This window comes from Apteryx mantelli, chromosome 19 (assembly GCF_036417845.1).
Source record: "Apteryx mantelli isolate bAptMan1 chromosome 19, bAptMan1.hap1, whole genome shotgun sequence".
Lineage (NCBI taxonomy): Eukaryota > Metazoa > Chordata > Aves > Apterygiformes > Apterygidae > Apteryx > Apteryx mantelli.
The window spans coordinates 8,542,502-8,558,563 of record NC_089996.1 but is presented as its reverse complement, the minus strand read 5'-3'; the positions used below and the strand labels follow the sequence as shown (position 1 = coordinate 8,558,563).

The following is a 16,062-nucleotide window of genomic DNA, read 5'->3' as shown; positions in this document are numbered from 1 at the left end:
GTAAAAACGCAGGGGAAGGGATGTTGATCTGAGGTTACCTACCTCACTCCTGTCTACAAAATTAAGTAGGACGTCTCATGCTCTTTGGCAGACCTCTTAGGACTTCCTGTGTCTAACTCTGTGGGAGTGTAGTATGTGGTCAGACCAGACATCGGTGAGCCCAAATCTTGTTTTGCCTTTTGGGGAAAGAATTAAAACGATGGAGAGATACAGAGAGGTCATGGTCCCACTGGGGCTTCCTCACTTCTGCCAATCAGCAGTTTGAAGACGTTGATCCGCAACTGGTGTCTTGCTTTGGGGGGAGCAAATGTGTTTTGGCTGAGGTTGTACTTTATTTGAGATGGTTGACATACATCTGTTGTTCTACGGATACTGCTCTGGCTGTGGTATCGCTTTACCAATAGCCAAACCTTCTCACAAGATGGCCTTGGGCGAGTCCCATCACTTCCCTTGTTCAGTTTCCCAACCTGTAGAAGGGGAACATCAGACCGTGATGCTCAGAGACTCCAGGACTTTGCGGACCAGGCTGTAAAATTTTACTTGGAGTTTATACCTGCCTGTGTGTCTGTTCCTGCGGCATCCCATTCACAGGGGAAATCAGCCTCGTCACACTGGCTCATTAGCTGGCACCCTTATCTTGGGTGGTTTAATATCACCAGTCCTACCACCAAACAGAGGGCTGGGCTGATGGTTTCTCAAGAAGTTTTCCTGCTCCATTTTCTGGGCTCTGTGACAAAACCTCAGTGTGTTGTCCTCTCTTGTCCTTGGGTCCAAACCAGGGTCTTGGAAACAGCAAATGCGTAAGGGTAAAATACCCAAGATCAGTGTAGCAGATACAAGAGCATTTTATGACTGGCTTCCTCATTGTGCACTCAGACCACCCCTGGGGTATGAAATATTTAGCTACTTGTTAGTTTTTCTTCCTCTGGCCACAGATAATGTTCCAAAGAGCCTTTTCTGCCCCCTTTGATACGGGGGGAGATCTGGGCCAGGCAGCAGATTCCTTTCCTGATATCAATATTTAATGTCCATCTCTATTATGGAGACCCATTTCCCAGTGCGAAGGAGCGGAGGAGAGTATACTTAGTGTTAACAGCATAAATACTTGCATGACTGGCAGCACCATGTTAGACAGAGCAAATGGAGCCTCTCATCATGCCCCTGACCCATTTTCATTTATTCAGTCTTTGGATCTGAATAACAGATGTCTGCCTACGCTTGGGCCAAGGGAGCAGTGGCTGAAAGTTGTCTCCTGTGCCAATACAGGACACGTTCACCGTCTGTAATTAGTCGCAGCTCAGCACGCTGGAAGCATCCCTTCAAGGGAGAGGAGGTCCTGAGTTTGGGCTGAGCCCATCTTGGAGGCATCTAGGACGCCTTGCCGTTAGAGCCAGGAGGGCTGGAAAAGGAGGCTGGATAAGAAACCACACTGTGTGGTCTCTGGCACCAGCAGCTTCCTCCTTAAAGCGTTACCTTACTTGGCCAGGACGACTTGAGAGCTTGGGGAATCAATGCACGAGACCTGTGAAACTCGTGCCTGCAAGGGGCAGGAGTGGTGACAAATCTGAACTGAGTCAGAGTTAAATGTCGCACTCGGTTGAGCCAGTCTTCCCGCAGCGGGTTGCCTACTTGCCTTCCTGCCCTGGGGCAAGGAGTAGTGCCATCAGCCAGATCGAAAGACTTGGTGATTTGGAACCGGAGCCTGGGGACTTGGACCCAGAGCTGGGAGATGTTCCCTTTCCAATCCCGGCAGTGCTTGGAGAGCAGCACGGCTCCCCGGACTGCTGCAGTTTGGGTGGCTGTGGAGGCTGGGGGCTTGAGTCTTCACGTGGGAGATGCTTGCTCTGCCTCTTCGGTCTCATCTCTCATGAGGAAGCTTTTTTGGTTATAGGAAAGGAAGAGTGTATGGAAGGGGTAGTGTCTTTTACTAAACTGACAGCAGGGGATGGAAAACTCTCGTTACCATTTCTAGCCTGTTTCGTGCCTTATTCCAAGGATGTTGTCGATCTGCGTTGGAGGGTGTCTGGGGCCCGGGGGCTCTGTGTGTCAGACCCTGCTTTGGGTGTCCATCTTGGGGGGGTCCAGCTTCTCTGGCATCGCACTGGAGTGTGTGAGCAGCACCGACTGGGACAATTTTCGCTGCGAGTTTACAGTGCAAAGGCTGTCAAGTACTTCCTTGGATCCTGCAGCCTGTTTATTAAAAGGAGCGAGAATAGGTGGCACCTGGGACCTAGACCAGATCCAGTAATTTAGGCTGAGAGAGCAGAAAAAAAAAAAATAATAATAATAAAAAATATATATATATACACATATACACATATATATATAAGAGGACTATCGAACAGGGCTGTGTGCCTTGCTGCCCGGCTTGGCCGCGGTGCCCAGGGCGTGTGCTGCCAAGCGGGAGCCTGCGGGAGCACAGCCGGGTGCATGCAGGGACCAGCAGCCCGGTCCCATCACCCTGCTGCCTCTCCCGGTGCTGCTGGCTGACCTGCCGGCGTGTCCCGGCTCTCCTCTGCCCAAATTCTCTTTCTGCAGTGATGGATGGCAGGAGAGACCAGTGCGAGGTGCCCAGGGACCCCAAGTACCCTGACTGCGCTGGGAAAGTGGAGGTGAGTCGGGGCTCTCTTCCCTCCTCGGCTGGGGCGGTCGCCCGTCTCGGGATGGACCGGTTCCTCTGGGAGAGGGGCTCGTCCTCAAGTGGAAACTGCTGGGGAAAGGCATAAAGCAGCTACTATGGGAGTCTAACCTGGGACGCACGGTGCAGAGGGTGACTCTTCCCAGAATGACCCTTCCTTTTAAAACGAGACCCAGGTCGGGCCCACTGAAGAAGGAAGAGCAGAAGGTGCCTTTTGTGGCCAGCCAAAGGGCCCATGTAGAAAACGGGGCATGGCTGCCCCGTGGGGAGAAAACACAAAGGTAGGCATCCCACGGAGGACAGATTTGGAGCTTTTGTTGTTAGGATGTAACCGTTTTCCTCAATAACGACACATAGGTCTTGGTAGCGTGAAGCATTGTAGCCGCAGTAGCCAAAGGGCAGAAGAAGCAGGGCTTGCAAGCAGCGGTCCAGTCAGCTCCAGGAGATTACCTCCACCTACAGACCTCACCGCCTGCATTTTCTTTGTTTAATGACAGAAGCATGATGAGGAGAAAGCGCTGTCACATCTTCTTTAAATATCTGGAGCGTTAGCTAGTATCTGGGGAGCAATCTCAGCCTTGCGCAGAAGAGCATCTTGTTCAGGTGACGAGGACCTTGATCTCAAATATTATGTCCTGCCTGCCACAGCGTGCTCCTTACACCTGAACGCAGCCTGGCATTTGGCCTGGGGCATGATTGCTTTGACAGAGAGCATATTTACGTGAACTAATTAAAAGTATCTCCCTTCCCCTCCCAGCCTCCTGCTTCAAACCCTGCTTAGATTTCTGTAGGGCTGAGTCTCTATGAAACGATACTGAAGGGTATATTGAAATGTTACCAGTGGTTGTGTTTTCCTCTTCCCCTAGCACTAGGCATCCTTTCCTTCCAGGATTTGAGTATATTCGGAGTGTAATTTAATTGTCGAAGGCTGTAATTCGATCTCCTGTCTGGATGATTGGTGCATTTTACATATTGCAGGCAGTGACCTGTCTCCTGAGTAGATTTGCTTTTGTAGTTGAATTAGAAGGAGGCCGGCGAAAGCCCTTCCAGGGGATGATAGATTGGCGATGCGGTTGCTGGCTCTTCTCCTCCGTGGGAAATCATCCCCTGGGACTGGCCGTGGAGCTGTATCCTCGCCCCGTCGTGCCCAGGGCTGTGCAAGCGGCAGGTCAGCTCGCTCCTTGGCAAAGCTAACGAGAAGCAATCCCCATAGCGTGTCGTTTGCTAGGAATTAGTGACTGTCCTGGGGGAGCGTGCCCCTTCTTGCTGGAATCTGTGCCTAAATCCTTGGTTTAGCTTCCACGGAAAAAAAGGTTGTGGAAAAGAGGGATCTTGGTGCGGAAAGGCACTGACATGCCGGTGCCTCGCTGGGCTGCCAGGTTTCTCGTGGTGGGGTCCGAAGCATCCCGTCGGGAGCGGGAGCCTGACGGGTTTCTTTGCCTCCCTTGCAGTGGATGAGGGCCAGGTGGACCTCTGACCCCTGCTATGCATTTTTTGGCGTGGACGGCACAGAGTGCTCCTTCCTCATCTACCTCAGCGAGGTCGAGTGGTTCTGCCCTCCCCTGCCCTGGAGAAACCAGACGGCGGCTTTGCCTTCGCCCGGGCCGCTGCCCAGGGGGCAGGTAAGGCCATGGCAGTTCGTGTCCTGCCTGGCGTGAGGGGGGTTTTGAGGGTTTAAAGCCGCTGAGACAAGCGTTCCCAGAGACAGCAGTGTCAGCAGGTCTCTGAGATGGATCCGAAGGCAGCACATGAGTTTTCTCACATCTGGAGTGTCACAGGAATCATCACATGCAGCAGGGCCCTGGGAATTTGGTGCATTAAGCGGAGGAGCTCTGGTTTCGGGCTGTGGCTCAGGAAAGGTGCCAGGTGACACGTGCCAGGTGTCACGTCAGCTCCGCAGGATTTACAGTTGGTGCAATGGGCTATTGTGTTACGGGCTGCTCCGGGTGGTCTGGGATCGGCTGTGCCAACACAATCCCCGGACGTGAGCTTTCATTTATAATTCAAGATCCTTTTTGAGTAGTTTTATGTGCCTGTCAGTTCGGGAGCTGAGAGGAGAGGCAGTGGGGAAGGCAAAACACCCCCTAAATTCCCTCCTCTCCTGCCTGCTCTCCTGTCCCAGATTTTCCAAGGGAAACCTCTTGCTAGCCCCCAGCTGATACTCAACAGCTCCGGAGGCTGGAAAGAGCCTTCCTTGCCGGGGGCTCCTTGTGCAGCAGATGCTTAGGGAGAGCAAACCTCTTCTGGTCCTCCAGGAGTCCCTGGGCTCCTCTCGCAGCTGCTTCCCCTCTACTCGGACAGCAAAGCCACTTTCTTCCCTAGGCAGCTTTCCGGAGCGACCTCACTCGCCTCCTGGAGCTGGTGGGCACGGGCAAGGAGTCCCTCATCTTCATGAAGAAGAGGATCCGGCACCTGGCTCAGCAGTGGCTGCGGGCGGCCCGGCGCCTGGAGCAGAAGCTGAAGGGCCGGCAGAGAGACCAGAAACACGTACGAGCAGTTTGCATGGGGTCTCGGTAGGGGGAGAGGGAGGCCGCACCATCAGGGACGCTGGGGACTGCAGCTGGGAGCAGGAATGGGCTGGGAGGGGACGTGATTTAGGGATGCATGTGGGCCTGGAGGGTCCGGTCTGTGGGCGTAGCGGGAATGGGCATGTCTCTGCATTCAGGACACCGCGGGATCAGCTTGGCTGAAAGATGGGCTGAATTTCAGAGATGGGTCCTGGTGGTACGAGACACATCCAGCTGGATAGACCTCTAGCAAGAAGGTTGGAAGGGGCTGGCACCTCTCCTGCCTGGGGGTGCTGGAGGTCGCTGGCCCTTCTGTTTGCATTTTTACAAATGCTTTTTACAAATGATATACATTTTTGCACTTTTTAGCGTGGCCTTTATATGCCTTCCTACAATGAAACCCAGCCTCCAGTCCATGAGCCAGACCCTGATGGACTTTGGGAAAACAGGCCTGGTCCTGAGATACAGCGAGCCAGGCAGTGGGGGCTGGTAGCCACTGAATTTTGGGTCTTTGCTAATTAGACATGGATTGCTTGTCTTCACACCCGAGTGATTTTCCTTGGGTATTAAGGCCCGCAAAAGGAGCGGGGAGTGAATCAGGACTGTAACTCCTTTCTGACCGGATCCTGGCAAATCCACCCTCCCCGCTAGCACAACCGCGTTTCTCCCCATGCCACCCCTCGTGCCTGCGGTCTGTGCCTCATCGCCTCTCCTTGTCCCACCAGATCCTGATCCACATCGGCTTCCTGACGGAGGAGTCGGGGGATGTTTTCAGCCCGCGGGTGCTGAAGGGGGGCCCGCTGGGGGAGATGGTGCAGTGGGCTGACATCCTGACCGCCCTCTTCCTCCTGGGACACAGCCTGCGGGTCACCGTCTCGCTCAAGGAGCTGCAGAGGTAGGTGCTGCTTCGCCTTCTGGTGGTGTTGGGCAGCACGTGGCGTCTCCCGCCTTGGCTTGGGTGCGGGAAAGGCTCCTTCCGTCCCCCGGGGACCGTCCCTGCGGGCTGGTGGCCACAGGATGCAGGTGTCCCGGGGGCCGGCCGGCTCACCCCGCCATGCATGCACGGCTGTGCGCAGTCCCAGGGCTTTACCGGCGTGGTTTGAGAGGTGACTCTGCTCCTTCCTTCCTTCCTTCCCTCCCTTCCTCCCTTCCTGCCCAGCCGGGGCGGGCTGCCAAAAATAACCTGCATCCCTTGCAAGGAAAAGCTGCAGCTGAGGGGTCCGTCACCGGGAGCTGCCCCAAACTCGTTGCACGGTGTCCTGGCGGTGGCTGCAAGGACCTCGCGAGCTTTCCTCTCCTCCTCGCAGAGATCATAAGTTGGAGGGCGAGCGCTGGTGCAAATGCAAGTGATAACAGGATATAAATCAAGCACAGCCTGAAGTCGCCTCATGGGCAGAGGAGATGTTGGGCAATGCTAAGCCAGCATCTGCCGCATAATGAGGCACGCTGAAAAGGGAAGGGAGAAATAACAATGCTGGAAAAAACAATGCACAAAATCCAGCCCGGCCCCTGCAGCATTCAGAATTAATGAACAGAATTAGCTCCCGACTAATTAACTCAAAAAAATAATCCTGGTCCTAATGCAGAGCACAGCAGCTTCTCCGAGAGGCAGGCAGGCAGGCATCCCGGCGATCGCTGGGTTGCGCTGCGTGCTGAGCTAAATTGACGTGCTAAATAATATCCATGTACTCGAGGATGAAAGAAGTTAATGGCTGGGAGGGTTTTGTTGTTGTTGTACGATTCTTGTTTGTGTTTTTTAATGAAGAGCCTCACGGTGGCCGTTTAATGATGGGAAGGAGTTGGCTCAATCTTACCGGGGGGTTTGAAGCATGCGTTTCCCTCGGCGAGCGACTCTGGAGAGCGGCTGCCGTGCTGCCTGCAGTGTTTTGCCTTCCTAAGAAATAGGGGCTCAGGCATCCACTAGCTCTGATGAAATCTCCCCTCCCTCCCTACGTGGGTTTGGACGTGTCCCCTGAGACGCCGAGGAAGGAAGCGGTGAATGACAGCTCCGACTGTTCCTCTTCTTAGCTGGGATTGGGAGCGAGGGAGCTGGATTGCGGCGGCAGAACTGCGTGCGCTGGTTATCTGCCGTGAAGTTCGGCTTGTAAGTGAGGCTGCCTCCTCGAGACGGCTTACCTTGAGGAGTGGCCAAGCCTCAGACTCCAGCGTGACCTACTTGCCTCGCTGCTCGTCCCGAGGCTGTTTTCTTGCCCAGCCTTTTAACCTCTCTCTGTTCCAGCAATCGAAACCACCTCCACCTCCCCGAGCGTGTGGGGCTGCTGCCGCGGTGGGGAAATGCTCCTTGGGGCTTGTCACGCCAAGGGCGGTGCTGTCATGGCCCTCGCTCAGTGGCCTGGTGAGCCTGTCTTGCAGCGGCGGTGGGATGAGAGGGCCGAGAGATGCCAGCGATCCGTTGCTTTGCTTGCAACCTTGTCACAGAGTCACAGAAGGGTTGAGGTTGGAAGGCACCTCTGGAGATCATCTAGTCCAACCCCCCTGCTCCAGCAGGGTCACCTAGAGCACGTTTCCAAGGATTGTGTGCAGACGGCTTTTGAATATCTCCAAGGAAGGAGATATTTTGGAAACGTCCCTGCTGTCAGGTTGGCACGGCGTTAGGCGCTGGCTCTGAGGAGTGTGGAGATAAGTCTTCGCGCTGCCACAGGCAAGCGGGAGGCTTAGCAGAACATGGCTGATTAATAATGAGTTGTGCTAATCGTTAGTCTTGCATAATTAATTCCTGCCTGGCAGACGACTTCACCCGTTGACACAACTTTGGGCAGGGGCAGTGTGCAGGGAGAGCTGCAGGGATGCACGAGGATGCCGAGTTTGGGTTTGGTGCCCTGCTCCGGGGAGAGCCCCGGGAGCGCACTGGGATGGGACCCGGGGTCCCGCGGCCCCTTCTTTCCTGGGCACGTGAAAGAAAACTCCCTCCAGCCCAGGTGAGAAACACGCACAGCAAACCAAGGCTAAATTTGTCCTCTCCCGTTGTGCATCTGTGGCCGAGCAGTCTGCTTGCACCACCACAGGGTGGCTGGGCCACCTCTCGGTCCAGGATGACTCCCACCTGCCCGCGTCCCCCGCATGTTGAGCTCAGCGAGGGAGCTCCTTGCTCCTCTGCGGCCTCGTTCTGCTTGCTGGCCAAGCGGCGGTCCAGCCCAGATCTTTAGCACCCTGAGGTGCCTCCATAAGGACTTAACTATACTTACTCATGCAACAACCGCCCTCACCAGTCAATGGCAGACAACAGATTAGGTCATTTTAGGCTAGAGGAGCACAGGGGCCATCCACTGGCTATTGAGGACACAAGCAGATGGGTCCCAGCCACCATGGGCAGTGATGAGGTCCACGCCACAGGCAGTGCTGGGAGGAGCTGAGATGGTGTCGGTGACTCTTGGATGAAGCCTCTTTAACAGTGCCAACTCTTGCAGAGGCTTGGGGGTTCGACTGGGTCTTGTCGCAGCCTAGCAATAACCAACTCGGGTTCCAGATTTGGAGATATTTTACCCCAGAAATGTGAAGCGTTGCTTCCACTTTTTCTTTATTTCTCTTTGGCAGCCTCTTTCCAGGGCTTGGAGCTGCAAGTTCTCCCGCTCAGCATGGCCTTCGCAGCAGAAAGGCTGGTGCCCATAAATTATTCAACACAGAATAGCCTCTCTCCTGGTTTGATTTTTCTCTCTTCAAATTTCTGAGCTGATTTTTATACATATATTGATCATGGGCAAGGGATCACTAAAAGGTTTGCGTGTCTACACTTCAGCCAATAGTTATCTAAGAGCTGTTCATTAGTAGTGTGTATATTGATCGCAATGCAGCAATGCCCGGAGGCACTGGTCAGGATTGGGTCTGAAATGCCAGGGATCATGCAGACCAGTAGGAAAAGACAACATCTGACCGCAGAAGCTGGTAGTCAGAGGTTCTGGTCCATGCTGGGGCATCTGGGTACTCGATGGGAGCCCTGCTGGGTTGGAAGTGAAAAGGAAGAGTCCACACGTGCGGTTGCAGGATCTGGAGCGTGACAGCGTGTGCCGGTCAGCCAAAATCATGTCGCATTGCATCTGTCCCCTGAGGGATAATGCTCTAACTGGGAGAGGAGCAGATGGCAAATTGCAAATGGTGAATAGCACAGGGTGTTAAACTGTGCTTTCCCAGGTGGTTTTGCGGATGAGTGCTAATTTTGAGTGAATATAAGGAACTCTGAGGATTTGCAGACTTCCTCTACAGCTGGCGAGTGACTGTCCAAGTGCCTGGGATCCCTATGAGATCCACTGAGCTCACCCCTGGCTTTCCATGGGGCAGTCAAAATGGGGCTCCAGGTCTTCATCAAATCGCTCCTCCTTTTGCAGAGGAGAGATCACACAGTCGCATGCAAAGTCACTGCTGGGAGCCAGGAGAGGTGACTGTATTCCTGACCGTGCCACCGGCCTGCTGTGTGCCCTCAGTCACCTCCTTTGACCTCTCCGTGTTTCCCCACCACATTTGCCGTCTGCCTGGCCTGCCCAGGGTGCAGATGCTTCTGGATTGGCCATATTTTGTATTTCAAAGGCAGTGCACCCTGATGAACTGCAGGGGCTACTGAGTTACAAGTAAGATGACAAATCTGGCTTATCTTCCCTCCCCTTGGGAGCTTCAAAACCTGTGAAATGTGCTGCTGTGTGGCTTATCAGAGGCAGCTGCTTCTCCCCTAGTTGAACTAACTGCAGGTATTTGTCCTCTTTTGCGTTTCTCAGTGAATTTGGTAGCTTCCTTCTGATGCATGTCAACGGGCAAGAGGTGAAACGCATGATTTTCTGGTGGCCGATGCAAAGCATCGCTGGACATTTTTTAGCTGCACTGTAATACCCACTGCAGTTTGCAGCAAAGGCCTCGAGCTGAACCGATTAGTTACGAGTTGTCTCCCTTGAAAACGTTGTGCTAGGTATATAGCGGCAGTAGGAAGAAGGCAGTGTTTCTCGTCCAGCCTTGAAGAGGGAGGAAGGACCCTGCTGGCTTTGAATGTGAAGGCTTGCTTCTCGCTGAAGGCCCCTTAACGTCGCTTTGGTAGCCGAAAGGCGCTTTTGGGGAAATGAGAACCGAGGCCAGCGTGCGTGCACGAATCTCTCGGTGCGGGAGGCGGGTGAGGACGGAAAAGGAAGGCTGCCTGGAAAACCTGAGCTGGGTTGTTAATGAGGCAGCTTAGACGTAGAGGTTGAAAGACCACCAGCGGTACGTTAAGAGCGGCAGCTCTCCCGGCGCAAGAGCCGCAGGAATTGCTGGCTGCACGGCACATGGATCTCTTCCTCCCGAGCGCTGGCGCAGCGCATCCGGCCGGGCGCCGCGAGCCTTGCCGGCGGGAAGGATGTGCGCGGGCGTGGGCATGCGGCCTTCCTCTGCTGTGGCCTCGCTGGGTCGCCTCCTTCCTCCGAGGAAGAGGCACGACAGTGCCACATGGTCAGAAAACAGCGGAAGCGATCAAACCAGCCTCTCGCGCTGGTTTTGCAGGGTTGGTAGGAGACCGCGGGTGCAATTCTGCAAGCTGCTAACGCGCCTGGGAATTTTGATCTCGGTGACTTTGGAAGGTGCTTTTGAAATTGCCCCCTTGAAATTAACTGCTCGTAAGGAAGGACAGAAAGTCGAAGGAAACGGGATTTGATGCCTCATGGGGTCAGGGCTCTACGAAGCGCACTCGGAGTTTAACTGCTCCGGCGTCGAGCTCTGGGCTCCTAATCTGGGCCCTGGCAAGGCAGTTCATTTTAAGCAGCCGCTTGTATCCTGTGCTTGCAGCCCTTTACCTGCTGGGCAGCTGCAGCGTTGACTTTTCACGGTGGTCAGCGTGTGGTTCAGCAGCCGGGGGGCTGCACGGCGGGGCTGGAGCCGGGTGCCGCGGTGGGACGCAGCTCTGCTCCGTGCAGTGGCGCGGAGGAGCTCCAGAGGAGAGGAGACGCCACTCCGGAGCTTCCCAGCAAACGCTCCCGCTCCCGGGGCTCTAGTCGCATTGTCTGGCACGTACTTAATTATAGCTGCTATTTTCCTGTGCTTTCCGCAGCCGCCAAGGTGCGCTCAGACTACAAAAAGGGCCATTCAAACGGAAACGCGATGTCCACATGAAGGCATTTCTAATTATTTTCTGGCAGATAAAAGCCATCTTTGTCTTGCATCTGTTCACCGGAAAACCAGAGCGACGCCCAGGCTCAGGCTTTGCTCTCCAGTTGGCCCCACGGCTCCCAACGTGCTGCGGGCAAGCTGGGCATCGCTAGCGCAAACGGCCGACGGCGGCCGGTCGCGTGGGCTCGCTGGGAGCCGAGGGTGGTTCCCCGGCCGCAGGTACTCGGCCGCTGCGAACCCTTGCACAGGGCGAGGTGGCAAGGACTGACCCGGGGGGCTGCACAAATGCTGTGCACACAACTGTGTGTCTAAGCGGGACCGTTTTCTCCGGTCCTTATTTAATCAGGACACGTTTCCACTGGAAACATCTTAGGCGATGGGTAGCCAGGGGTCCAGGACATTAGCTGGTGGAAATCAGCTTAGCTCTACTTGCACCTGCTGAAGATCTGGCTAAAAATATCCTGTTATTTCGAGCTGCTGCAGGTGTTTTGGAGCGGCTCAGTACAGCTAGGGCTGAGCTCAGCTTCTGCCACTAGCTGGACTAGCCCAGATATTTAGCTGCCTTCCCCAGGAAGGTGCTTGATTATTTGCCCAGCTTCTGAGCGGAAAGAGCCGGTTGCTCCAGCCGTGCATGGGGCAGAGAGCGTTTCCGAGCGCAGCTAATTGCTGCAGTTGGTTGGAGTTCGGAGCCGAGCCCTTTTGCTCCTCTTGGCCCCTCGCAGCCGGCTCCGGCTGCGTGCGGGGTGCAGCCGCGGAGCTCCAAAACGAAAAGCCAGGTAGGGTGAAATGAGAGCCCAGCGCGCCGGGGCGGCTGCGAAAGCGGCTGCTTTTAATTACAGCAGCTTCCCGGCTCCTCCGGGGAGGCAGCTTTGCTGACAGCTCCCGCGTGAGGACTGCGGATAAGCTGCGAGGAGTGACAGGGAGGGATTTCTCCCGCCTTTGAGGGCTTCATCCTGCGAGAGAGGAAGGTGCATAAATTAGCAGGAATTACTGAGCTGTTAAATTGCGCTTCTTTGTGAAATATGTTTATTTTGGAGCCAAACGGTGACTCACGGAGCTGGGTTCTTTGCCCGTTGTCGAAATCCTGGTCTTATTACCCAGAGGTTGTCATAACCTTATTATATAATACTGTGTAATTTAGCACAGGCGAGCGGAGGGGTCGTGCTTTGGGCACAGGGAGCGTCGACCCTCCCTGCAAGTGCCCAGAGCCGGGGAGGGAGCCGGGACGATGGAGCAGCCGTTTTGGTGGCTCTGGCAAATCTGGCGACGGTTCAACCGGGAGCCCCCGGTTCAAGCTCCGCCACCAGCGCCGGAGGACGGCTGCCTCCCAATTTCCGGAGGGCTTCACTCTTCTTCTGGGACGTGAGCATCCCTCTTCGCTCCTCACGGCTTATCTCCGCGGCCCAGAGAAACGCGAAGGGTGCCCACTCGGGCACCGAGCGGTGGAAGGGCTCTGCCGGGCTCGGGGGAGCAGCAGGAACCTGGCGCTGCCGTTTCCTGCAAGTGTCTCCAGCGAGTGCTGCCGTCTTTCCGGGCGCCTGCGAGTGCGCTTCCTGCCATGGCATGGGAAAACCTCAGGAGCGAGTGGATGGATTGCTGAACCTCACCCCCAGCCTGTTTCTGCTGCATCACATGGGCTCGATCATGGGCCAGAAAGAGTTCGGGTGCCCACAGCACATTGCAGAAGTAAAAACATTGCAGAAGGCTTCAAACGAATGCTATAAATTCTTTAAAACCGCTCACTTTTGAGGTCATAGCGTCCTTTCCAGCCGGAAGAAGAGCTGGGCTCCGAGGCAGTGCGGTGGGGGCTGTCCATCCCACAGGCTCCCCTTTGCGCTTTGAGTTGCTCGTGAGGGGCTTTCCGCGGCCGCCGCGTGCAGCTGGGCCTGGCCCCCGCACCTTTATCCGGCGGGTAAAAGCATCGTGCTTGGAAACTGGGAGAAGCGGAGGGAGATGTCAGTGCCGGAGCAGAGAGGGCATAAACCAGCAAGGAATAAGCCCAGGTTTTGCACCGGAGGAAGGCTCAGGAGTGAGGGAGAGGAAGGTGCAGGCGGCTGGGTTTGCAGACCCCCCGGGCTCGCCGGTCTGCAGGGGGTCTGGACGGGCTGATACCATGGCGCGGTGGTGGGAATCGTGGCTGAGACCTCGGGCTCAGAAAGCTCCTTCCAAACCCATGTGGCTCCCCCTAAAGCGGCTCTACCATCCGTCACTGGTCTCCGAAGGATTTGGCCGAACAGGAAAGGCTGAAGAAGTTTAGGAAGGGAGTGGAAGAGTCTGCGGGTGAGACTCTTCAAACGCAGCGGACCGTTAAAATCAATCTTTCGGGCTCATTCTGCTCACTCGTGTGCCGGGTTTTTGGCTGGGTGAACGTGCTGCCCTCGGCGAGAGGGCCCAGCCGGGGAGCGAGGCCGCGGGTGCCACGAGCCCGTGCCGGAGAGCTGCAGAAATCGAGACAAGTTCCTCCACCGTGTACCTGTGGGACTGCAGGCTGCGTGGGACAGCCCACATGCCCCGCTCATTGATTAAAAAAGAGAAAAAAAAAAGGGCACTGGAAAGCTGGTGACAAGTCTATGGGCTTTTCCCAGAAATGGGAGCCAAATGTCTCAATGTGGATGTTGAAGGTCAAGACGGCGACTGCTCCTTTGCAGAAAGCGGTGCGTGCCGAGTGTCCGTCAGCCGCGCGGAGCTCAGGCGCTGAAATCCCGAGGCAGCTTTAGCAGTCATGATGAGCCACTTTTTTTTTGCCTTTTTTTTTTTTCTTGCTTTTTTGCTCTGCTGTGCTCAGTGCTGGGGGGTCCCACCGAGAGGAGGAGGAGGAGGAGGAAGCCGAGTGTCGGAAGACGTCTGCTTTTGCAGGCTCGGCGCAAAGCCCTTCTCCCCCTCCGCTGCTGCGTTCCGGCTCGCTGATGACAGCGGAGGCGGGCAGCGGAGACGCAATTAGATATGATACAGGATATTGGCCCAGTCTGTCAGCAGGTTCCCGTGAGATCGATTTAGTGCTGGACTTTTCCAGCCCGGAGAGGAATAACTTGGAAGGAAAGGTTGGGTTAATTTGAAAATAGGTCAATGGGATGTAAAGATAACCCTGCAGTCATCTGAATTCAGAGAGCCTTCACCAAGCTCAGGAAGGGAATGGGTCCCTTGGTTGATTGAAGTACCTATAAGGGGAAAATAGCAGGACAAGAAGCTGCCGTAGATTTATTCTGGAGTAGGCACAGCTGTTGCAGGCAGCTGGCTGAGAGCAGCGCAAAAGGGCCGATGCTATAGGCAGGCGCAGCTCTTTTAACTGGCTTAATTAAAGGAGAGAACGCCAGCCAGCGCCGCTTCGGCTGTTGCCTCGCGAGCAGAAGCAAGAGCTGAGCTTTAGCAACGCTGACGTGCTGATCTCGGCCGTCAGGACGGGACCGAGGCGCTCGCCCAGGCAGTGGCTGGGCTGCCCATGCCCGGGCTCCTGCGCGGGGTGCGCGAGCGGATTGCCGTCCTTCCCTCGCTTCCGAGCGGAAGTTTTTTCAGAGGTGGTGCAGGGATCGACTGTTTTTCAAAACAAATCTCTTGGCTAAGCTCGCTGCGAAAAAGGCGTTTGCGCTCATCAATTTTATTTGCATAATTTCAAGCGCCATTAATAGTACATGGCACAAGGAAAAATCACGGAAATCTCACTCCAGCCATGAGTGAAATTGGGTTTAGTAGAAAATTAGTTGACTTAACTGGCAAATGATGAAAGCTCAAATAAAGAATGTTTAAATAAGGAGGAATGAAAAAAATCTCACCACCTAGAAGGTACAGCCAGGATTTGCATGATTGGAATACTAAAATCAGTAGTTATAAAGTATTTAGGAGGGATGGAGGGGATAAATGCAGAGAGATGCTCTGCTTCAAAGGCTCTAGTGTTGCTTTTAGATTTATTCCTAACTTGCAACCTGGATGCTGGGAGTGTGAATTGATTTGGCAAATAACAAATGCCGGCAGAGAGGACGTGTGGCAGAGCGTGGCGACGAACCGGAAAAAGGGAGAGGCAGTCCTGTTATACCTAACCCTGGAAAGTTTTTGGAGGCTTCGGTACGAGGTGCACAAATTGCTGTCTCCCGCAGTGCTTTGTCGAGCCTGGTTAGGGCTTTTTAAAATTATGGATGTTTTTCTAACACAGAGGGTGTTTGCCTCTGAGGATGGGTATCCTGGGGCGAATGGACGTGGCGAGGTTACCTGGGGTCTTGGGCACGCAGAACAACCCTGGGGTTATTGCAGGACCGTGCGGAGGCCTGGCTCGCAGGCAGCAGTTCTGCTGATGGAGCAGAGCGCAAGGTGCTGTACGTCCCCTGTGGTCAGGGAAACGGGGAAATAGGTGCTCGTCCTCCAGCAGCAACGCTGCTGTAGTTGTTGAATATACATTCTGGATCACTGAGGACAGCATGTCCGCAGAGAAAAAATAGGAGGTATGTGAAGAAATGTGGTCTTTGTTATTATATCTCTATAAAATCCCTGGGATTTTAACTGACTTAAAAAAAAAATTCCTCTTCCCTGCTCCTGACCCAGTTTGCTGGCTTTTCCCCTGTGCAGAGAGTGGCCTCTCCGTGCAACGCTCAAACCTTGGTTCAGTTGTTTCATGATCCACCACCCAGAGCCACATCTCTGGGGGGCCAGTAATGCCCAGAGCCCTCAGCTGCACCACAGCTCAGAGCAGGGATTCCCCAGGCCCTGCCTTATTTTTCAATATCCTGCATTATTATAAAATTGTAATACCACTATCTGAAGTAGCACCTTATTTCTGGAGCACAGAGTTTTTGGATGATGCCAGGGGCTGCTTCCTGCTATCTGCGTTTAGATGAGGTCAAGCCC

The 16,062-nt window shown here is 54.7% G+C and overlaps 1 protein-coding gene across 1 annotated transcript in view; it reads left to right on the top strand.

The window, feature by feature from the left end:
• Positions 1 to 16,062, top strand: part of MGAT5B (alpha-1,6-mannosylglycoprotein 6-beta-N-acetylglucosaminyltransferase B) — a 75,615-nt gene that overhangs the window by 38,806 nt on the left and 20,747 nt on the right. The window contains exons 5-8 of the mRNA XM_067308192.1: positions 2,539 to 2,612; positions 4,090 to 4,260; positions 4,961 to 5,125; positions 5,871 to 6,040. Coding sequence (XP_067164293.1) covers positions 2,539 to 2,612; positions 4,090 to 4,260; positions 4,961 to 5,125; positions 5,871 to 6,040 — 580 coding nt within the window. The remainder of the gene's footprint in view (positions 1 to 2,538; positions 2,613 to 4,089; positions 4,261 to 4,960; positions 5,126 to 5,870; positions 6,041 to 16,062) is intronic.